We start from the raw sequence: 21,571 nt of genomic DNA, 5'->3' as shown, positions 1-21,571 counted from the left end.
CGCGCTTGCTCCGACCAGTGAGGTCGGCATGGATTACTGCCTTGACCAAGCAAAGGCCAGATTTCACGAGATGGAGGAGCAAATTGTGGACTCCTTGTGTCGAAAGTATGGGCCAATGTTGAACAGGCCAGCAAGTGACGAGGGCTGTTTTGAATTGTCACCTGCAACAACAACGTTGTTTGAGGCAGTCGAGTTGTCAAAGATGCCGCCGAGTCGCCTTGCGCTCCCAGAGTTTCGACCACTCTCAACCCTCGTATGGTTGTTTTCAGTCCTCCGGACAAGTTGCTGCATTCACTACGGGAATCTGAGATGACATGCGACTGCCATGAGCGTCGAGGGGAAGGAATCGGTCAACGTTCGAGGGACATGTGCTTGAGGAGGAAAGCTGGCGGTTCAAGAGGGCGTGAAAGGGGGTTTGTACCATTGAATGCAAAGATGAGTACAGAATACTGTACCGAGCTCATGTCATCAAGCGACAACGGTTGCCATCCCCGGAGCCATTTCCTACACTGCACTTTTAGTCTAGACGAGGCAAGAACCATGTACCACAAGTAAAAAGGCCATGGCCGCCGCCGCCTGAGTGTCTACCAATCAACATCAGGGACATTACGTATATATACAGAGAACCGAGTTGAAGACGGTGCGAAAACATGGAACGAGTACATGCTAGTCCACTATGCTGTCAGAGAAATTGGGAGTTGTCCAGGTCGATCCATCGCGGCTGAATGGCGGCCGCATAAAGCGCATAAAAATTCCACTCGCTCTCCTGCTCAAGGTCTGCCCAAACTTTTCGTGTCCGTTGAATTTCCGGGACGCACATACCATCAGTGGTCCTTCTCAGACCTCGTTCTTCGATCTCGATGATATGTTCTAGCGCAAAGACCACAGTACTATACCGGCTAGACCCCGTGATTAACGGGGGACTGCATCACTATGTCAGGGGCCACTCGGCGAATTTTCAGGATACGACAACGCGATGCCACAAAGAACGTGAGAGGAGTAATGCCAAGTTCGAAACTGAACAGCAGACTATACTGCTCTGGCGCCGCCTTCCAATGCCGGACAAGCTCAACGGCGAGACCGGCGATTTTTCGAAACTGGCAGGTGTAGGCATGAGATACCATTTTCGGAGCCTGTCCCATAGGTGCCAATTATGATGCTGGAATATAATAGTAGAGAGTTACCAGCTTGTGGCCACAGATTTGAACGGAGGTGCGCTGCCCTGGAAAACCACCCAAGGCCTGTCTCCCTCGGTCGAAGATAGTAATGTGGTTTTGCTCCGATTCCTTTTGTCCTGTGGGTGAATGATACTCTGGGACAGAGAAGATATAATTCATCGCCCGATCGAAATCTGTTCGTAGACTTGCGTCTCTTATGAAGCAGGTATATCTGACGGAGGCAAACAGGGGGGATGGTCCGGGTTTCTCAAGGCAATGGAGGGTATCCATGCGTCAAAATGATCTAACCATTGCAACTCTTCGTGCCAACGTGCCATCCTGTCCATTGACCGGAAGGGGTTTGCCCCATCTATTCTCGTGTCGTGGATTGTCGGCCACACGAGGTGGAGTAAGGCCAGGATGAAAGTTGAGTGTGAAGATGAGCGAGGTGTCGTGAAAGCCCTCGACCTGGCAAGGTTGGCAAGCCTGGCAAGGCGGGTGTGTTGCACGTGTCTGTTCATGCCAAGCCCGCGTCATGCTCATCCGCCCAGTCAGTCGGGGATTGGAGATGGGAACAACAGCCACTGACCTCTCCCTCACTAAACTCGTGGCACTCACGAACTGTCTTCTAAGTCCCGCAGCTCACCTCTTCCCTTCGTCGTCGCCTAGTTCAACCTTGATCGCGCGCGAGGTTCAAATTACCGTCGAGTTCTCTAATCGGACCCGCGGAACGGAAATAACAGGTGCCTGCGCTGCGGGGATTGAACTGAGCTCAACATGGATCATCATGGTGAATTTGACAGCGTTTCATGGCAACGAGAAGATACACCCGAGGGGGAGTCATCGAGTCCCTTCCATGGTACCTTGCCAGACAGATCTGCGAAGGGGCCGAGAAGCGACAGCATGTCCAGCGAACCACAAGCTGGTGAACACGCCGACAACGTCGACCTTGGCGGCATAGGTCGCGACGGTATCTTGGAAGTTACTGTCGATACCCCACTCAAAGAGAATGATGGCACAAAAGATGCATACGTTTCTTATCTGGTCACCACTCATGTAGGTCCGTCGCTTGCTTTCAACAAGACTTTCCAGCTGACATTCTTTTATAGACAGACTTCAAGTCCTTTCAGAGAGCTGATTTCGCTGTTCGGCGACGGTTCACCGACTTTGTCTTCCTCCGTCAGTCCTTGCACCGAGATTATCAAGCCTGCGCGATCCCTCCCTTACCCGAGAAGAACAACATGGCCTACGTTCGAGGAGATCGCTTTAGCACGGAATTCACCCAACGACGGGCATGGTCGCTACATCGCTTCCTCAAAAGGTGCACCCTACACCCCGTATTACGGAGAGCTCCTATATTACTTTTGTTCCTCGAAACAGGAGACTGGAACGCACAAATGCGACTGAGACCGTCACGAAGCAATACGCTGGGCGAAGGCAGCGCAAGTAATCCATCCACTCCATCAGGGTTCTTCGATAACGTCGCAGACACCATGTTAAACGCCTTCTCCAAAGTCCACAAACCCGACAAACGGTTTATTGAAGTGACGGAACGGGCCAACAAACTGGACGAAGACTTGTCACACGTCGAAAAAATCATTGCTCGCGTCTCCCGGAGAGAAGGGGATCTTGAAGCCGACTACGCCGACCTTGCCAACAATATGCGCAAACTCACCCCTCTAGAACCCGCAATTGAGGCTCCACTGCAAACCTTCGCCGGCTGCGTGGAAGAAACGTCGAGGGGGTGGAAACAACTAAAAGACCACACCGACCAGAACTACCTGGGAAGTCTCAGAGATATGGAAGCATACATCAATTCCGTCAAGTCGCTCCTGAAAACGCGCGAACAGAAACAACTCGATTTCGAAGGACTCACTGAATACTTACAAAAGGCAACTTCAGAACGCGACCTGTTAGCCTCGAACAACCCGTACTCGCATGGCAGCAACCTGAACCCGGCTACCTTTATCCGCAACAAAGTCGAAGACATGCGAGGGGTTGACCACGAAACCGCCCGCCGCGAACGCGCCCGTAAATTAGAACTCAAAATTGCAGAGCTCAACCGAGAAGTTGACAGCGCAAAATCCACGAGCGAAATGTTTGACGAGCAGGTGGTCCGCGAGGTCGCGGATTTCGAAAGGATCAAAGGAGTAGAGTTTCGGGACAGCTTGGGAGCGTTGGCGACCCAGCACATGGAGTTTTATCAAAATGTCATTTCGACATGGGAAAGGTTTCTAGTTGATATGGATGCTGACAAGCATATACACAAGGACAAGGGAAGGGCTGCTGCATAATGACATGAATTTGAAGCGTATGCGGGAAAAGCCTGGAATGGACATTTGATATGCTGAGCCGGTCAAAGTGCTCGCTAACAGGTGGTATTGCTTCGATTACGAATACTGATGAAAGAGCCATTCTCCAAGCTCTATTCCCCTGTCAAGTCTGGAGGCTTACTGCATTAAAACATGCCCTTTCCCTTCACAATCTGATGTTACATCCCATAACAGGAAACGAAATTAACCCCAAGGCTTTTCCAGGCCACAGTAGCTTCTTCTCCCGTAAATCTATTGTTCGGATGATGCCAAGTTAGCATTGCTATGTGCTCTCATGTACTGGGTATATCTTCGTACTCCAAAAGACTTGCATTGGTCGGCATCGGACGGATAAATATCGGATAAACCTCGCGTCGAGAGAGATGCACCCAAAAGTTGCGTCCCTGGGAATGTATCCATTCCCTGTAGGAATCCAAAGTGCAACTCCAAGAACAAGTACGATGTCTGTCAGCAAGAAGTATGCCGGTTTGCCAGATCTGGTCGGTTCACCTCGACTTCCCCCATCGCTTTGCGTATAAAATCCCGCTAACCGTCAATGCGTGCAGGACGCTGCCCCAGAGGTATATGAGACGCCAGAACTGGCAGACGATGTGTCCACCCTTCAGACAGGAACAGTACGCACAATCTCGCCCTCTCATTCCGACAGTGACGAAGCCCGCCCTGGCCTTGATCGCCAACCTCTTGATCGTGACGGTGCACGGCGGAGGTTTGAACCCTCCGTAGTTGACGCCAGGGATGTTGACTTCTCAGACTCGATTGGTGGCACTAGACGCGCATACCGGACACGCAGTTCGCGTCGAAGAAGAAGAAGGCTTCATGGGAACGGGATAGAGGAGGTTGACGATCTGAGCGACAGTGAAGAGGAAACGCTGGCCACGAAATTGGCGAGATTGAAGAGAGAAGCAGAGGAGGTCAGGCTAGAACTGGAGAGGAGGGAGAGAGAAAAAGAACAAGAGAAGGACGATGACGGGGAGTTCAAGGATAGTGTGGAGGAGCAGCAATATCAAGGAGGAGCTGGTGGCGGTGGTGAGGACGAGGACGTGAATGTGGACGGTGTGCGGGAACTCAGTCGAGTGTTGGACGGCTTGAGTACGAAAGCCAAACTGAAGGCCGGCACCTCCATGGAGGACGAATTCGTGTCAAGATTAACGTCCAGTTCACTCCGAGGCCAGCGACATCAGCCGAAAGAACTCAACGAGATATCGTCGGGTACAGCGGCGACACCATCCACCCTCTCAGCTGTGGCAGCCTTCTCCGATCGCCTCACTGCCCTGGAATCCGCCCTGGGCGTCTCCTCTACAGGTGCGGTTTCTCAAACTGGAGCCATCCTCCCTACGCTGGCAAGCTTGTCTACCCAGGTCACCACCTTATCCGCCACGCTTGCACCACAATCAACTGCCTCTGGAGAGACCTCATCCTCGTCGACATCTCAATTCAATACGGCCCTGCTAGAGACCATTTCTACCAAACTAAAGACCCTCATCGCCGAATCCGACCGACTAGCCGCCTCTCGCAAACATGCCCTCGCGTCCCTAGCCGACCTGCATGACAAACGAATGCAACAACTCGTCTCCGCAACCGTCCACTCAAATACCCGCCCGCGCCTCCGAGGCCTCTCAACTGCAAGCAGTTCTGCCGCGGCGGCCGCTAACAATGCGCACACCAACGAGAACAAACAAGGAGGAGACCTCCCCGACGGCGTCGTCGGCCCCGGCCAAGAATCTTTGCAGATACAGAGCCAACTGTTCTTGGACGAGCAGTCGTCCAAGATCACGGCGCTGTACAATGTCCTCCCCACGATCCAGAACCTGCAACCCCTGTTGCCTGTTGTGCTGGAGCGACTGAGGACGTTAAGCGTGATCCACAACGGCGCGGCCCAGGCCAAGGGATTGGTGGACGAGTTGGAGAGTCGGCAGGGGGAGATGAAGGAAGAGATTGCGAGGTGGAGGGAGGCGGTTGAGACGGTGGAGAAGGGCATGGGGGAGTTGGAAGGGGTGATGAAGGAGAACGTCGAGGTCTTAGGCGGGAGACTGAGAGAGGTGGAGGCTCGGGTTGACAGGTTGGAGGGTGACAGCTGAGCCAGGAAGGCTAGAAAGGGATCTAATTCTGTGAGAGGGTGCAGAGACTGAAGGGCAGCCCAGATCAAACCTACCTGGTAGTCGAAGTCAACGGAGCAGGCAGCAAGCAGGTCTGAAAAGCCAGTTGGTTCGAGGGAAATTCGAAGAGTCATCGTTCCCAGTTCCTTCAGGGGATAACTCCACCCTGCGCTCTCTTCAGGATATATAACCTCGTCTCCAACCCCCAGTGCACCCACCAGCCATTCGTCCAACTTGCTCGCTTCCCCAGCACCTTGTCTAACCCGTACCCTTCCCGCAGCAGGTCATGCACGACGCCGTACATCCACTTCATCTTCCTCCCGTACACTTCCCCGACGAGCCTGGCAAGTCCGTCGTCTTCTCTGCTCTCCTCCTTGGTGTAGCCCAGCACGAGCATCCCTCTGCCGAGGTCCGGTGGCATGATCTGCAGGCGGCCCAACGAGGGGACCTTGTCGACAACGTCCCAGCGGCCGATGACGCGACCGGGATCCTCGACGACGACGTAGTCAAAGCGTGCCCAAAACATAGGGGACAGAAACGCGGTCTCGTTGTCCGATTTGTCGTAGACCCATTTCGTGCGCTGCGGAGAGACCAGGGCCGGTATGTCGCCCGACGCGGAGCCCGGGAGGTAGAAGACCGGTCGCCCGTGGCCGGATGAGTTGGTGAACGAGGGCGTCGAGAGGAAGTGCGTCACGCCTGTCTGTAAGGCGAGGTTTGTCAGATGGACGCGCACGACGGATTGAGGCGGGTAGTTGAGCGAGACGGCATGCAGGGACGAGAGAGCGTGGGCACCCGGGTAGGTCTGTGTGGACAGCGGGAGGAAGACGAAGTGAGATAAGACGGCAGTGCATGTTGTGGTCAGGATTATGAAGGTTGCGAAGATGGAGCAGATCGGGTAGCGAGGACTCAGCTTATAGATATAGTCTGACACTCGGGCTATCGCTGTCGTCAAGGGGGGGATGACGGGAAAGAGGAAGCGCGTCTCCTTGTGTGCGAGGAACGAATACAGAGACACATAACCCAGCGACGGGATGATGAGGTGTAGATTTGAAGCCCGCAAGCTGGGGTAGATGAAGCTGGCTGGTAGCAGGCCCACCACGAAGGGATTCATCAGGAGCCGGGGCAGCGCATTGGTAAAGTACCAATACCAGGGGCTCGTCCCCCAAGCAGAGGCACCAAGGCCATCCGCCCGTGGAAAGACGTTGGACAAGAACGCAGCGAGTTCGGGCCAGAGGAGGTTCGCCGATTGCCAGAAGAAGGTGTCGACAGAGACTGTCAATAAAAGGCCGGTGATGGTGGCAGTGAGGATGGCAGGGACAAGGACCCTACGGATCAGGGAGAGAGCGATGGAGGCGTTGAGTCCCCTGCACAGAAGCATGTACAGGCATTGGCAGCCCAAAAGAAGGCCGACTTCAGAGCGGAAAATGACAGCTGCTAGAGTGAGGATGTACAGAGCCAGCTTGTTGCGCTTGATGAGTGAGTCCGTGGTTGAGGGGGTGGCTGGCAAAAGAAGGGCGAATGCAAACGTGCCTGGACAGTCTTGTATTTAGCAGCTTCTGGCCGGTTCGCGAATATCTGGCCGGGGTGGCACGTACTCATCCCGAAAGCGAACATGTTGGGCAGAGTCCGCGACGAGTAATACCAGACATGAAACTGGCTTGCTTGGTGGAAAGTGTACCATGCGGCGGCAGTTCTGCCATATGCTCGTTTCACGCCCGACACGTAGTACATGAGAGCAGCGGCATTGAAGAGACCCAGGACAGCGCGGACTAGATAACGGCTCAGAGTAAGCAATTGAACAGGCGGTTCGATGCAGGAAATAGATAATGTCATCTCTCACCGAGCATTTGTTGCTGTGCTCCATCGAGATTTCCACACCACACAATCGGCTTCGCAATGGCTGCCAGGACAATGGCCCCGATGAATGTCCTGGGCACGGCACCAGGGAAGGTCATATGGTCATAGAGGGCCCTAAGTCTGAAATTCGCGTTGTGGGTTGGGATCCCATATTTCAGGATGTCGTGGGCGGCTTGGATGTTGAAAGATTCCTCGACCTTGGTATATGGGGAGACGTATAGGTGGCAAAGAACGAGAAAGGGGAACAGCAGGTAGCATGACTGCCAGAGCTCAAGGCGACCCATATTATTTATTTGATAGTTGATGCTTGTTTATAGCATCAATGGAGACTTGGATGACGAGGAGATAAATGGTCAGACAAGGTTTAAGGAGATGGTTAATAGCGTCGACAAGGTTCAGGGATATCGCGTTAGTTTCAGCCTTGCCGCTCAGACTACTAGCCTCGTGTTAGTATATTTCGACTCTCCTCCACCTAATAGAAGCTTTCCTTTGTTTTGTTTTTTTTTTTTTAAAAAAAATAAAAATAAAAATAAATAAAAAAGGTTCGTAAAAGTTTTCTGATCAGTATGAGAATCGAACAGCAGCCCCTTCCACCATCACTCTTCCATCTCAAATGGCAAAAAGTTTAGTCGGCTCGGGGCAGCTCATATTACCTTTCCCACTCGAACCTCCTTAGGTGTTGCGGCTCCTGTCCTCACCCCGGTGGCGAGCGTTCTCGAGCAATCTTACAACAGCTGTATCAACGGTTCTATGACCTACTGGGTAAGTAGTATACGACTCTTACTTTTCGGGTTTTGACATGGCGAGACCATCTGCCTGTAACAGCGAACCACGTCTGGAAAGGCCCCTCCCACCAAACCCACTAAACTTTTGGCCATTTGGTGATGGCACAACGATATCCCTTGACGCTCGAAGTTCGCAGTTGTTAATGGTCTCATTCGCAGTTGAACTTCTTCCGATTTGGGATATGTTGCACAAACTTCTGCGTCTGTAATTGATATGGTAGCAATTTTCTGATTGGGTTGTGAGGGCCTGGAGGACAGCGAATACGTGCCAGTTAGTGGAGACAGGTGAGGCAGAAACATCGATGGAGAGTGATTGTAGATCTTCATTTATTTGATTTGCCACCCCTGCCATGGCTCATCCTGCTGAAACTCACAACTTCTCTTGCGGGTCCCTAGGAAGATGAATCTCCTCTAGCTGTTTGCCAGCAATATCGAATGGGAGACAGGAAACTGTGGTCGCTATAAATCTTGCTGGCTCCGTCTTCGAGGCATTGTGCCATCGATGCATGGTCCCTCGTTGGACGATATGATCTCCCGGCCGCAACAAAACCTTCTCTCCGCCGTCCAGCTCGTGCTCAATTTCCCCGATGACACAGACCGAAAAGTCAATCGACACGGTCCGATGCATGACGCTCGTTCCTCCAGGCGCCAGATCCACAATGAGGAGGTTCACGCCTCCTGGTGTGACGATGCTCGATGACGTCCAGCTGGTTGGTCCCTCCTTACCCAGGTATGCTTTCACATCTTCGTCGTTCTCCAACTTTGCCGGAACCGAGGATACGGAAAAAGAACGGGCAAGACCACCGACGTCGGGCACCGGGAAGTATTGCTGGGGAGGCGTGTCGACATAGACACTCTTGCCGTTGGCATCGTGGGTCGCGATGTACCGTTTGACAAGAGGTAAGCTGGTGACAGATTGGACCATTTCAGCCATGCTGGGTTCTGAAGTTACGGATCTGTGTGCGGAGGTCTATTCAACGGCGCTCTGGCAAGCTTGATTCCCTGGGAGATTGGAAGGGAGCGAGATGTGGCACGAACACTCACAGGCCTTATATAGACTACTCATTGCTGCCCGTGTTCCTTTTGTCTGAGTCAGTTGCTAGACGTGGCAGTTCGAACCCCGCCCTAGGGCGCTATCTGATATCGAATGGCTCGAGTGGTGCGGAGAGGAATGCCTACATCGAGATATCCTCGGCATCCAAAAACAGATATCGAGCCGCAATATGTGGATTCATCGTGCAAGAACTCGATTACACATGGCTTCTCTGCGAGCAAAACCATGTACCTGAGTTCAATACGGCCACCGAGGATGACGGAAAGCATTGCACACGGCGATGACAAGGGAAAGGGATTCCCCGAAAGCGGTTTCCTCACAAGGCTGGGCGAATGGCGGATATGTCCCAATAAGGGCATCCCAAGTCAAGTTGAAACGTAGGTAGAAGGGCGCCTAAAGACTGGCCAGTCGCCTCTGTCCCGTCCTTGAAGCTGTCGGCCGCTTTTCTCAGAGCCCATGTTTGCCCATGTGCGCCTCCAAAGAATGATAGCTGGCCTTAACTGATGCTCGGCGGCATATTGTTCCGGGCCGATCTGGTCTTGATGGGTGGCTTCAACCTCCAAAAACATCGACCATCTGTGCTTTTGTGCACACAGATCCCATGTTTGACCTGTAACTTTGCGGAATCTCAGTCCGACTCTTGTATTTCTCTCACAGGCTAGAACTCTCACACCGCCACAAATAGCGATAAAATGCTCAGCCTTTTCGGCTTTGGCCCGTTCATCTATGGTGAGCGCTCCGCTTCAAATCCAACGATGACCCCATGAAATATGCAGACCGACACCAGGGCCCTTTCCATTCCCATACCCTGCTCCAGTGATTTGATTCTGTGAAACTAACAGACCATCTCTCACATCAGCAAGTTGCCTTCTCCTCAACGCCATCGCAATTCTCTCCGAAGACCGCTTTCTCGCTCGAAGTATGTCCTCCATCAAGGACCCCCACCCAACCCTTCCTGTACTTCCATGACCTCTACCACTCTATTTCGTCGTCGCTCTACACAATCCCCGTGAATATCAAGGGGGGAGAAAAAGAAAAAGAAGAGCTAACACATGTTCTTTTCTCGCGAGCAGTTGGCTGGGGCAAAACCTCTCTAAATGATCCCTCAACCGGCGCTGCGTTCGGGGCTCCCGCTCAAGACCCCGAAAGCTTTCGCAGCAAAGGCATCAACTTGATTTCGAGTGTCCGGACGCTATGTCGAGGTCAGTACCCCCTCTAAATATGGCTTGATAGACGCGCGCCGTATGAGCAGCGCGCCAGCTGAACGTTCATGCTGTTGGTGGACAAGCCATTTGCTGACGGACTTTGGTGATTGGGGGGAGAAATAGTGCCGCTCATCTTGGTGAATTCGTTAATCATCGTTTATGAAATAATGCTTGGATGATACCAGCTCCAGCTACGAGATTGAGGAGCACATTTTTATGATCGAACGTCCATCGACACACGAACCACGGGAGAGCAAAACAGCAATGACTGAAGGCTGACCAGGCCGGTTGGCCATACCCGGTTATCCATACACCCTGTTCCAACGAAATCTTCGCAGCAAAAGAAAGTGATTAGAGATCCTCTTTTCAGGCACCAGCTCTCAAATGATTCAGGGAAGAATTGGTTGTCGCAAGATGTGTATTCATGATCATCCCTATTTTTCTTCCGCCTATATGCGATTTTTGTTCGATATTTCTCGTCTGCAGGCGCGCAAATACCTTTCATGTTCATTACACCACCGCCCTTTCGTTTTGCCACCAGCACTGGCAAAGGCAAGAGAACACCATGCAGGTCAGCAAGATTCCATCCCCACCTCGAGGGCGTCCCTTCACCTTCTCCTTCACGCAGCGGACTGCAGCACCCTCAAACATGCGCGGGAAACCGTGCACACATACATCCTCCATCCAGTCAATCGACCTCGAATTGGCCCTGGTCAACCACTTCCTCCCGATCTCTTCCACAACACATAATATGCCTGGGTTCCTGAACGCCAAGGCCAGCGCACGATGCGCTCGGTGCACCAGCGACGACTGTATCTGCGCCGCAAGAGAGCTAGACGCTCGGTATCGATCGAAGGCCGAACTGCACTCCTCTCACATGGAAATGCGTTGCAAACGATTGTCTGATTGACATTCTCTAGCTTCCCAAAGGTGTGCGGCGAAACATGGTACCAAGAACGCCCTGCAGGCAATGAAGGCGCCATATAAATGCGGTCATCACACTGAAGTTTTCGTAACCCAGTCATAAATCGGAGAGTGCGAAACACGCGCAAAGGTCGTCCGACTGACAACGGACATATATTTCGAAGATTTTTGTGCTGCCTGGAGCATAAACTCCATGTAACCAACCATGACAAGAGTCCCAAACATTCATTTCGCTTCGTCGGTTTCTAATGACCCGTAAAAATATATATGTGCAATGTGAACTCAGGTCGAAGATAGTGCGTTCGTAGATGCGCTAATACCTGCGTCTTCATGATGATGATAACACGCCGAACGACTTCTTTCGAATGCTGAAACGATTTTTCTTCTCCTTCTCTTTTCCTGCAGGCTCCGTACCGTCCGTTGACACTGGGGGAACAATATGCTCCTCGGAGGGATTTGATGGTGGCTTGTCCCTCTTAGTTAGGGACCCAAATCGTAAACTCTTCGATCGTTTGAACCGATCCAGCCCCGAAGGACTGCTTCCGTTTGCTTGCATGGTGTGTGCTCTTTCGAGGGCGTTCCGCTTATCCTCCTCGGCCTTTGTAGCCCTACTCGCTTCCAATGCCGCCTTGAGCTCTGCTTCTTGTCTCTTGTGGGCTTCCGTGATTTTATTGGCCAGCTCTTTACGGCGTTGTCGTTCGGCTTCTTGTCTCTCCTTCTCCGCCTGTTTTTCTGCGGCTTTCCGTGCCTTCTCTTCTTTAGCTCTTTCTTTCTTGCTTTGCACTACGGGGCTTGTAGGTCTAACGGTAGTGAGTGGAGGCGATTGAGGTGTTTCGACATGGCCATTGGCTTTGAATTGAGCTGGTGCCGTTACAGCATGATCGAGCACTGCAAATTGTGCAGATTCTGCAGGCGACACCGGAGAGCTCAGTGGACTGAAGGTCTCAACACGGTGCAACTCTGCTGAGCGTTTAGCCTCGGCACTCAAAGGAGTGGTCAGATCTTGCGAAGCTCGTCTCTTTCCTTCCATCCTCTGCTCCTTTTGGACCGCTTCAAGTGTCGTCTCCTGATAGAACAGCACGTAGGCGCATGCAAGACCCGGTTTATCTCCAAAAAAGTTGCGGACAAAGTTCTTGTCCACAGGTTCAACCATCTCGTCGTCGAAAAGCAGCCAGCCCCGATCCTGGGTCTTGATGACGGCGACATAATGGCCATGGTACGGTCCACCACCAATGTGAACAACCACTGCATAAAGCTCGTAGACTCGATCGGGATCCTCTGCATCGTCCGTGGTGTTGAAGAGCCTTAAATGATAAGGGTACACGACTTTGTGGAACAACTTCTGCAAACGCCCGAAATCTTCGGTATACTTGAAACGCTTCAGGTGTAGAGCCAAAATCCGTGGGAGTCTCTTGATCTTCATTCGCTTCTCTGCTTCTTGAAGGCCACCGCAATTATCGCAGTGAAATTTGTTTCGCTCACACAGCATCTCCTCCTCAGAAAATCTTCGCAGACATGCAGTGACAGATGAATGCTGTTCCAAATCAACCGACAAATCTAGAAAAGGTTCGTCACGCTGGGAAACGTTTTCGCAGGTTAAACATCTGGTTTCGGAAGTGAGGGTGCCTTCGAAGAGGCCATGAAGCCACTTTGTCGGAGAGTTCGCTGCCGGGACCGGTAATATCGATGGGAATGATACAGTCCCTGATTCTGTTCTTGACACATCGACTGGTTCTTCTATTGCCGGCGGAGGCTCTTCCCCCTTTTTCTGGGCAATCAATTTTCTGTCATGGTCTTCGATATTCTCCACGACAGTGTTGAGAAGAAGGTTTAGAAATTCATGTGCATCCTGGTGCATGGCGGACCTAAACATCTCATTCTCCTTGCGGAGAACTTCTAGGAACCTGTGCCCACTCACGACCCCCATCCTTGATTGAGTCAAGACAATGGCTTCAAATATGTCCTTTAGCGATGTGAAAAGGCTTTCTGGCATGTCATAATCCTGCGAATTATCATAAGTCATGTTCAGAATGGGTCCCGTGGTAATCGCCTGTTTCTTTTTGTACTCCGGCGAATCTTTGTCTTCTGGCTTCTGTTGCTGAGGAGGCGTTCCAGCATTTCGCGCGGATGCAGGCCCAGGCGGCTTCTTCGCCGTCCCGTTTTGTTGATTCGGCGGGACCCGAGGAGGGGCGTGCAGTTGAGCGTAGGCGACGGCTTCGGGGTTGGACCGGCGCGGATACGAAAGGACATGTTCTCGGAAAGGCACGGAGTAATAGAGACACTGCAGGATCGAGTTGCAATAACTGCGAAGATCAGACGAAGGACCCTCGAGGTTGATAGGGTTTCAGCACTGACCAGCTGTTTCCAAACTGCAGAAGATGCTTGTTAATGGCGGAAAGGGGTTTGAGGCAAGACTGAGACATACGTTTTCCATGCCAAAGAATTTATCACTGCCATCATTGCGAATCGGACCAGCATTCGCGAGCATGCGCTCAAGAGGGGTAGGTAGAGGCGCATGTGCGTCCTTTTTGGCGGTGGATGCGCCTACTGCTGGAGCAGACGCATTCTGGAGGGGTGGAAGATCAGATCATTAGTTACTATTCCACAGAAGTCGGGCAAACAAAGACAACCAGAGGTCTTGCGCAAGCGTTTCCCGGGGACGTCGAAGAGGACTCAAACTCGGTCCGTCTTGCTTCCCGACTCACCTGGCTCTTGAGCTTTCCAAAGAAGGAAGTCATGGTTGACGCGCCTCATCTGCAGACACCCGAAGACATAGGCAGACAGGCTGGAGTGCAATCAGGCTGGAGAGGAGCGCATCTGGAGCGGAGCAGAGCAGGAGCAACGCAGGTGGGAGGAGGTGAGGTTGGTAGGAAGGAGGAGAACAGGAGGGTTTACGAGCCAGCAAAGCGGTAATTCTCAACATCAGCTTTGAAATCGGCAGGCACTGAGATGGTAGTAGTAGTGGAAGTATGGTAGCAGTGGTGGCAGTAGCAGTAGTACTCCTGCTCGGTAGACTGCGAGCTAGCAACGATCAACTCCTGTACTTGCTTAGGAGTAACAATAGGTGGAGTCCTATCCCGTCTGCTGGTTCACCACTAGGTGCCGCCAGTGCTAGGTGCAGACAGGGTCTTGACTCGTGGTTTGTGGCGGGGTGGACATGGCTTGGGCATGGCAAGCGCAGCAGCAAAAAGCGAGGCAAGTCTGGCTTCTGGCTTCTGGCTTCTGGGGGGCCGCCAGGGGACTGGCCATAGCGAGCGCGAGGATCCTGGCTGCATGCATGGCTACTTCCCGCCGAGGCGCTTTCGATGGCTCACTGCCCGGAGTATTAGTGGCACCGGTGTCAATTGGTGAGAATTCGGCGGCGCACCACCAGCTACGAGCCTACGAATAAAGGAACCCGCCCCTCCATCACTAAAGCCGTTACCACCGTCACGCCCCCCTCGGGGCCATCGTCGCCCACAGTTCGAGTCGAAGAGGACAGTCAACGACGATCGTCGTTAAGGATGTGCCTGTTGCTGTGTCTCAGAAGCCTCCGGTCATCCATGTCGCACTCAAGGCACTCACTTCTATTGCATTACTCTACACCTACGTTAACGATCGACACGCAGGCGAGATCAGAGGTTCTGCAGAGCTCGCATCCTTGTCTCCTCCCCAGGGAGTTTTGACCTGGGCTCTTTCTGCAACCGTGGGAAGTTTCCGCCTCCGTTTTGCCCAAACGACCTGCGCCTCACTAGGCCAGTTCTAGGTATCCAGTGCAAGTGCCGCATGTGCCTGGTGTCTGCAGGAGCAAACGTTCTAGCGCCCACCAGTGGCAGCCCACAGCCATTCTCCATCGACGATATCTAACGGGGGTACAGATCGCTTGGGCGCGGAGGGACTTATCGAGTCGGCCGAATACGCGATGCCGTCCAAGGGAGCAACCCAATGCGGTGACCTTGGATTACTGAGTCTTTGCAAATGTCCCATTTGTCGCTCATCACGCCAGTCACTCTGTACCAAGCTTCTGTCTCACATTGACCCTTTTTGTCAATTGCGATCGCCGGCGGTTAATGTGGAAAATCGGCAAAGTCGGGGGACTCCATCGACTATCCGTTCCCCAAACTTCCCGCTTCCCTTTTAGAGGCCGGTGGGCTGAGCACCGGAGCCCATACTCATGTAGAATTTGCCTGATATCGAGGAGCTGGACAAGCCAAGTCCCTCTGTCGTTCCGGTTTCTGCAACATTATCGATAAGAGCGGACTGCAAGAGCGAGGAAATCCGAGAAGATGAATTATCAGATGCCTTTCCGCAAAGAATGTTCGAAGACTTCGCTACAGAATTCCACGTGGCGAAGCAGAGCTGTTTAGGTTCAAGCCAGGTGGACTTCGCACTTTGACCGCCGGATCTTAGATTTTAACCATCGAGCCAGGCAGCCAGGAGTTGTGATCGGAGCCCGTGTCTCGCGAGGACGTACTTGTACTGTAGTCAACCCATGTGTGTTCAAGGGTGGGCTTGTCTCATGACGATGCACGGGGTCGCCTCGCCGATCCCTTACCGGCCATTTTTGCCGGCCGCAGTTGGCGACTCCAAGACATACGAATACTCGTTGGACAGAAGCTCGTTTCCTTCCATCGTGCCTAACTCCTAGCCTTGTTTGGGAAATTCCCTGGGGTAATGTGCATTCGCTACATGACCCAATATTCTGAGAACCAGGTCTGGATCGTTGCAATAGTGCCTTTGTGGAAAGGAACAAAGACAGTGGACGCCACCTGCAGTGGCTTGCATACAAAGACGCAGACTCCACTATGAGTCCTTCGAGTCGCCCAGGTCAGACAGATTCCAGAGCATTCAGGGACACTCTATCCAATGTGAGTTCTCACCCTCGAAGGCCAAGATTATCAATATGCAGATTAAGACCCGACCCGCCCTCAGATTAGTCCCGTAATCGCAGAATCTCGGTTAGAAATTCTTCAAAGCTCATCGTGACATAACCGTCCCGGTCATCGTCGTATTTCTTAAAGACGTCTGTCATCCTTTTCAGACTGATGCAAGATTGCACAAATAGATCAAAGCTCATGCCTTGGTTCTGGATGGGACTTCGATCATTGAACGTGTTGTACAGAATGTTGACGAAAGGCGGAGACAGCCGATAGCCAAATGCCGTCAGAGCCTTGGAGAACTCTGCCAACGATACCCGGCCGCTCCTATCCTCATCGAATTTCTCGAACAGGGTGCGCCAGGCGGCGAGGAAGCGCCAAAGATTTTCAAATTCTTGGTAGGTGATGGTCGGACCTTGAGGCTGGTTTGGAGGGGAGTTGGTGAACATGCGCATCAACGAAGTGATGGTTCGACTATCAAAAGGCGTGAAGTCGGCATTCACCAAGGCCGAACCCAGCTCTGTTGTCGTGAGTGAACCAGTCCCCGATGCATTTGCAGCACGGAAAAGAGGCTGCAAATCAACCGTGTCAGGATCTTGAGGCGCAGGCGTCCTTGCCGGATATTGATGTCGCACATTGGCAGGATCAACCTGGGGTCGTATCCCATAGCCGTAGCTCATTGGAGGGGGCGATTGTAAGCGAGAATACTGGTTGTCTCCATAAGGTTGATTGTGTATAGGGCGTTGTTGCTGTGGGTTTGTCTGGACAGGAGGCGGTCGATAGGGATTTTGGGGGATTCCCGCAGGGGACGGACGACGGCCACCAGCTGACGCAGGCTGCTGGGAGATTGAATTCAAGGGTGGTGGTTGGTTTGGATTAGGACGGAAGGGTTTGCGATTTGCTTCAAGTTGACTGAGAGCTTGCGCAGCCTGCTCGGGCTCTGCGTGACTGTCATTAACAAGTAGTCAGTGAGTGTGTTCCTTCTTCCATCTGAAAGTCAGGCGGGGGAGGGGTTGTGCGTCCGTACGCAGGCAAGGCATCGGGATTGAAGGCTTTGTTGTATGCCATTAGGGATGTGGACCGACAGAAATAAAACGTCTGATTAATGGAGAAGAGAGCGAAGTTTACGCATTGTTTGAGAAAGGCAGAGATCCATGTTTGGTCATGATGAGGCTGATAGCAGAGCCGATGCTTGGTAAAGTGATTGTTTGCATGATGACTGTTCCTGGAGGCTCAGGTGGGAAACTGTGGTGAGAGGTGGGCGCAGGCAAACGGTGGCTTTTTGGGGGGCGCGGGCTTCTGGGCGCAGTTCCCCCAAGCCTTCTCATATTACTAGGGACGAGGTAGTACACCTACAGTACCTTCCATGGTAAGAGCCTCGCCTCGGCAGCCTGCGAGTAAAATTGCGCTCGGCGGCTTATCGCAAGGCTGGTGAGGCTGTAAATATGGTGTCGTCCAGACTCGACCCCTGACCAAAGATCGGGGAATCCCACTTCTCATCGGATCTGTTTCCACAATACATACTTGTACATACTGTAGCTGTCCATGCAAGATACGAGGGGCTCTTTTGCTATCCCATCCCCAATGACTAACTTATGACTAACATCAATCTTCAATTGCGATAGGCGTCGCTCCGCTCTCCCGCTATCTTGTGTGATGGTGCCTGGTCTTTTCCGTGTCCCCTCGGAATTGAATCTTCCCCTGGTCAGTCGGCTTCTTTGCCGTCTTCTTTGTCCGAGTACAGTCACCGTGTTGAGGCCACAAAGCAGGACATACATAATAGTAAGCTTGGATTGCTTCTGCTCAGACTTGACTCTGCAAGCTTGAATTAGTGTGCATGAGATCTGCCAGCTGGCTTCAGGCGGCGGGAGAGACCCGTAGCCACCCTAGCAGCTCGAGTTGATGGCCTGAAGTTTAGCCTGGTGAAGTCTAGTAGCCCCTCCGGGCTGTTCTTTTGTAGGCATCCATAGGGCCGTATTAGGGGTTCGTTAGGCTGCTTAACTAATTAGTGGGCGCGCTGGTCGCCGGAAGCTCACTGGGGGGGCGTGGCTCTGCGACTTCCTCTTCGCCTGTCCCACTAGGGTGGCCTCGTTAGGCAGCGGAAGCCGCCTGTGATCCTCCCGGCAGCAACCAGTGATGCAAATGAATTCATCATCCATGGCTCTCTTTTCCATCTCCAGACGGCCTTCTCCTTAGTCGAGTTAGTCGATATATCTATGCAGCTCCTTTCTGCTCTGCTTACATACTACTCCTATTGACTTTGATACCAGGAATCACCGTGCTTTCACCACGCCTAGATTCGACATTTTCATCTCCTTCCGACCGACGCCTCAGTGATATCTGCTCCTTCGAAGCCCGATTCAATCTCATCTCCCAAGCCGCATACGTCACCCTCCGAGCATGAGTCCACTTCGTACGCAGGAGTTCTGGCTCTTTGGCTATGGGTGAGTTGGACCCTAACCAGCTGCATAATCATCGTCCAACCACTGATTCAATGCCCTGAGTCGACAGGAGCCTAATCTGGAAACCTCCTCCACATTTCGGTAGGAATCGAGAGCTCGTCTCAGCGTCAGTGAACATCAGAGCTCATGGGAAATAGACCAGCGAATTCCAGGGTATATCAAAGGTTATGTTCGTCGTTTCTGGCAGGTAGGAGGCATGGCGATGGCCTAGGACAAGTCAACCATTTGCTAACAAAGTTCGTCACCTAGGCAAGGTAAGTGTCTCGTGCAGGCCAGTCGGCTCACAATGCTGAGCAGACTGACCAGCGAGGATCACCGTGGGACCCCTGGCGCTCCGGGAAGAGTGGTCACGTTGATTGAAAGATCCTTTTGGGAAACGCTCGACGACTCTGTACGACATGCGCCTCAATCCTCGTGTTCATGCTCCCATTGTGTTGGACTGACACCAATCAGCAACGTCATACGGAAGGAGACGTCGTGTGGGGTGTCGCCTATCATATCATACCCTCGAAAGCGAAAGAGGTCCAGGAGTACCTGGATATTCGTGAAATGTATGCCGCCCTAGCGACTCTGGGACTGTGTGGTTGACCTCTGAGCAGAAATGGATACAGTATCCAATACACTCCCTTTCACCCAGCGGACACTTCGCTTGCAGATCTTCATTGCCTGGTCTACATTGGTATGCCTGACAATCCTCAATTTTTGGGAGCTTTGCCGCCGCATGAAATTGCAGAAACGATCAATACCAGTATTGGTCCAAGTGGGGAGAACAGAGAATATCTTCTCCATCTCGAACAGGCCCTGAAGGAACTGAGTCCAGACAGCCACGATGAACATATCACAGATCTCGCCCGACGAGTTCGAGCTCTTATTCCACCTTTTAGAGTTCCGCGCCGCCCAGTTGCGCTTGACAATACCTTGCGAAAAGTCAACAGTACTGAGGAGCAAGAGGAGATAGAGAAGGAAGTATGATTGCTTGTGGTATGGACATTCTTGGTTAACTCTGCTGGTTCGGTCTCAACCCTTCGATTGGAAGTCAACGGTGCCGTCTTCGACTGACAGCTCGGTTCAAGCAGTGGACGGACTCGGTGGGTATCTTTGCGCAATTAAGTTATTATCCCCGAACTTCTTGGTCTATTGTCGATGTGGCCCCTGCTGGCCGTAGGGGTTGTTGCCTCCTTGCTGCTGGCCTCCACCATACGGGCTTCCTGGTTGTTGGTATTGCGGATTATACTGCCCATACTGAGCAGGATACGCTGCACCACGGCCGAAGCCCTGCGGGTTGGGGTTTCGTGGTTGGGTCCCAGGCTGTTGATAACCACCCGGTGCCATGGGCATTGTGTATCCACCTCTTCCGGCAAAGCCACCACCGCGACTGGGCCCGCTCTGCCTGTTGTCCTGGGCATGATCTACTCGAATCAGGCGACCGTCGAATCTGTTCAAGGAGTCAGTTTCTGAAGCGCTGTGGATGTCGCCCTCTCGCCTCACTGGGTGTTGTTCATTTTCTGAAGAGCCTCATCGGCTTCCGCCTTGGTCGCAAAGCGCACAAATCCAAAACCCCTGCTGCGATTTGTGTCGCGGTCTTTGACGACAACCTGAACGACATCAGCCACCCAGTCACAAGTCGTCGACACAACCATTACCGCCTCCTCCACCTTGCCGAATTGCTGGAAACCTTCGTATAATGTTTCGTCGGTAGTGTGCCAGGCAAGACCTCTGTTGGAAAGACCACGTCAATTTTCGCCTTGAGAGCTACATTTGTAAGACTTCGGGCACATACCCAATGAAGAGCTTTGCCATAGTGCAGTCAATTGGCCACTGCCAGATATGGTACTGTCGCAAAGTACTTTCGGCCCCCTTCAAAGTAAGCCCCGGGAGCGGTCTGAGATACCCAAAACTCACCGCACAAAGTCACGGATATTGAAGAAGAAACAATAGTCAGGTTTGGGTTGTCATGAAGATTTCATTGGTCGAGAATATGCAGCGGTTCATGCAATCTATCAATTAGAGCGTCTGCAGTTCGGCCCCAATCAACAACAGTCTAGCATCAATATCACGATTTCTTGTGCCTTTGGACGCCGGGTGAAACGATGACAAAGGAAGATGAGTGGGTTCCGCAAAGCGGGCAAGATGCCATAACTTGTGATCAGCGGGTTTCTGAGGTTCCACGTGGGAAAAGCAAACCGCTTCCCTTATATGTGGTCAACAACTGGGGAGTATAGCGGCATTCGACTCTCCGAAGGAGCCAGAACTTGTTTCCGCGCGAACGGGACGTTGGCACCGATTCTCTGTGACGAATACCAACCGCGTTCCGACGCCTTTGACGCGAAGATGACTTCTTGAAAGTTCGATGCACGAAGGCTTCCGGATCCAAGCAAAAACAAGGGTGGAGTTCGCAACCCCTACGTCTGGTGCACTGCAAAATCCTTGTGATAGGGTGATGTCAGGAAGGTTGAGAGATCGTTCAATACTATGGAGGTGTCGAGGTGCTGCTGATACGGTGGACGCAAAAGCCGTTGGCAGCACGGCTAAGAGTGGGCCTACCCAACAGGAGATCTCCCAGCGCTGCGGCAGCCTCTTCGGTAGAAAAGTTGTTGGTGGGAGTTACGATATAGCAGGTCTCTATCACTTGCCAAAACTCATGTCAGCCTTATTGGCCGAAAGTCTATCTGCTCGGACCCTCTGGTAAGAGATACTTCAAACACTCGAGGCAAAATGGTCTGTGATGAAGGCCGAGAAACAGGATAGCAAGGTCAGCGCCAGCTTTTATGTCCGGCTTTCAGAGAAGACAAGCAGGTCCTGAAAATGACTCGTTAGGCGACGTTGGACTGCAGGCAACAGT

At 52.5% G+C, this 21,571-nt stretch overlaps 8 protein-coding genes across 8 annotated transcripts; 3 read left to right on the top strand and 5 right to left on the bottom strand.

Annotated features, from left to right (window-relative positions):
- Positions 1–1,934: 1,934 nt before the first annotated feature.
- On the top strand, positions 1,935–3,451 carry A1O5_02471 (sorting nexin-4; the record flags this gene model as incomplete). Its single annotated transcript, XM_007743087.1, has 2 exons — positions 1,935–2,213; positions 2,267–3,451. The coding sequence occupies 2 exons, from the start codon at positions 1,935–1,937 to the stop codon at positions 3,449–3,451; spliced, it is 1,464 nt and encodes a 487-aa protein (XP_007741277.1).
- A 479-nt stretch (positions 3,452–3,930) lies between these two features.
- A1O5_02470 (dynactin 2) lies at positions 3,931–5,568 on the top strand (the record flags this gene model as incomplete). The annotated part of the gene is made up of 2 exons (XM_007743086.1): positions 3,931–3,969; positions 4,036–5,568. The coding sequence occupies 2 exons, from the start codon at positions 3,931–3,933 to the stop codon at positions 5,566–5,568; spliced, it is 1,572 nt and encodes a 523-aa protein (XP_007741276.1).
- A 166-nt stretch (positions 5,569–5,734) lies between these two features.
- A1O5_02469 (uncharacterized protein) lies at positions 5,735–7,727 on the bottom strand (the record flags this gene model as incomplete). Its single annotated transcript, XM_007743085.1, has 3 exons — positions 5,735–7,116; positions 7,182–7,355; positions 7,427–7,727. The coding sequence occupies 3 exons, from the start codon at positions 7,725–7,727 to the stop codon at positions 5,735–5,737; spliced, it is 1,857 nt and encodes a 618-aa protein (XP_007741275.1).
- An 871-nt stretch (positions 7,728–8,598) lies between these two features.
- On the bottom strand, positions 8,599–9,162 carry A1O5_02468 (uncharacterized protein; the record flags this gene model as incomplete). Its single annotated transcript, XM_007743084.1, has 1 exon — positions 8,599–9,162. The coding sequence occupies one exon, from the start codon at positions 9,160–9,162 to the stop codon at positions 8,599–8,601; it is 564 nt and encodes a 187-aa protein (XP_007741274.1).
- A 2,577-nt stretch (positions 9,163–11,739) lies between these two features.
- A1O5_02467 (ubiquitin thiolesterase) lies at positions 11,740–14,149 on the bottom strand (the record flags this gene model as incomplete). Its single annotated transcript, XM_007743083.1, has 4 exons — positions 11,740–13,714; positions 13,767–13,780; positions 13,837–13,977; positions 14,117–14,149. The coding sequence occupies 4 exons, from the start codon at positions 14,147–14,149 to the stop codon at positions 11,740–11,742; spliced, it is 2,163 nt and encodes a 720-aa protein (XP_007741273.1).
- A 2,174-nt stretch (positions 14,150–16,323) lies between these two features.
- On the bottom strand, positions 16,324–17,335 carry A1O5_02466 (uncharacterized protein; the record flags this gene model as incomplete). Its single annotated transcript, XM_007743082.1, has 2 exons — positions 16,324–17,215; positions 17,295–17,335. 2 exons carry the CDS (start codon positions 17,333–17,335, stop codon positions 16,324–16,326), a joined length of 933 nt encoding a protein of 310 aa, XP_007741272.1.
- A 1,680-nt stretch (positions 17,336–19,015) lies between these two features.
- Positions 19,016–19,701, top strand: A1O5_02465 (uncharacterized protein; the record flags this gene model as incomplete). Its single annotated transcript, XM_007743081.1, has 3 exons — positions 19,016–19,120; positions 19,183–19,280; positions 19,329–19,701. 3 exons carry the CDS (start codon positions 19,016–19,018, stop codon positions 19,699–19,701), a joined length of 576 nt encoding a protein of 191 aa, XP_007741271.1.
- A 162-nt stretch (positions 19,702–19,863) lies between these two features.
- On the bottom strand, positions 19,864–20,529 carry A1O5_02464 (uncharacterized protein; the record flags this gene model as incomplete). Its single annotated transcript, XM_007743080.1, has 4 exons — positions 19,864–20,164; positions 20,218–20,324; positions 20,373–20,445; positions 20,510–20,529. 4 exons carry the CDS (start codon positions 20,527–20,529, stop codon positions 19,864–19,866), a joined length of 501 nt encoding a protein of 166 aa, XP_007741270.1.
- Positions 20,530–21,571: the final 1,042 nt, after the last annotated feature.

Source organism: Cladophialophora psammophila (assembly GCF_000585535.1).
Source record: "Cladophialophora psammophila CBS 110553 chromosome Unknown aczJe-supercont1.3, whole genome shotgun sequence".
In the NCBI taxonomy this organism is placed as follows: domain Eukaryota; kingdom Fungi; phylum Ascomycota; class Eurotiomycetes; order Chaetothyriales; family Herpotrichiellaceae; genus Cladophialophora; species Cladophialophora psammophila.
This window is presented reverse-complemented; position numbering and strand designations above follow the sequence as displayed.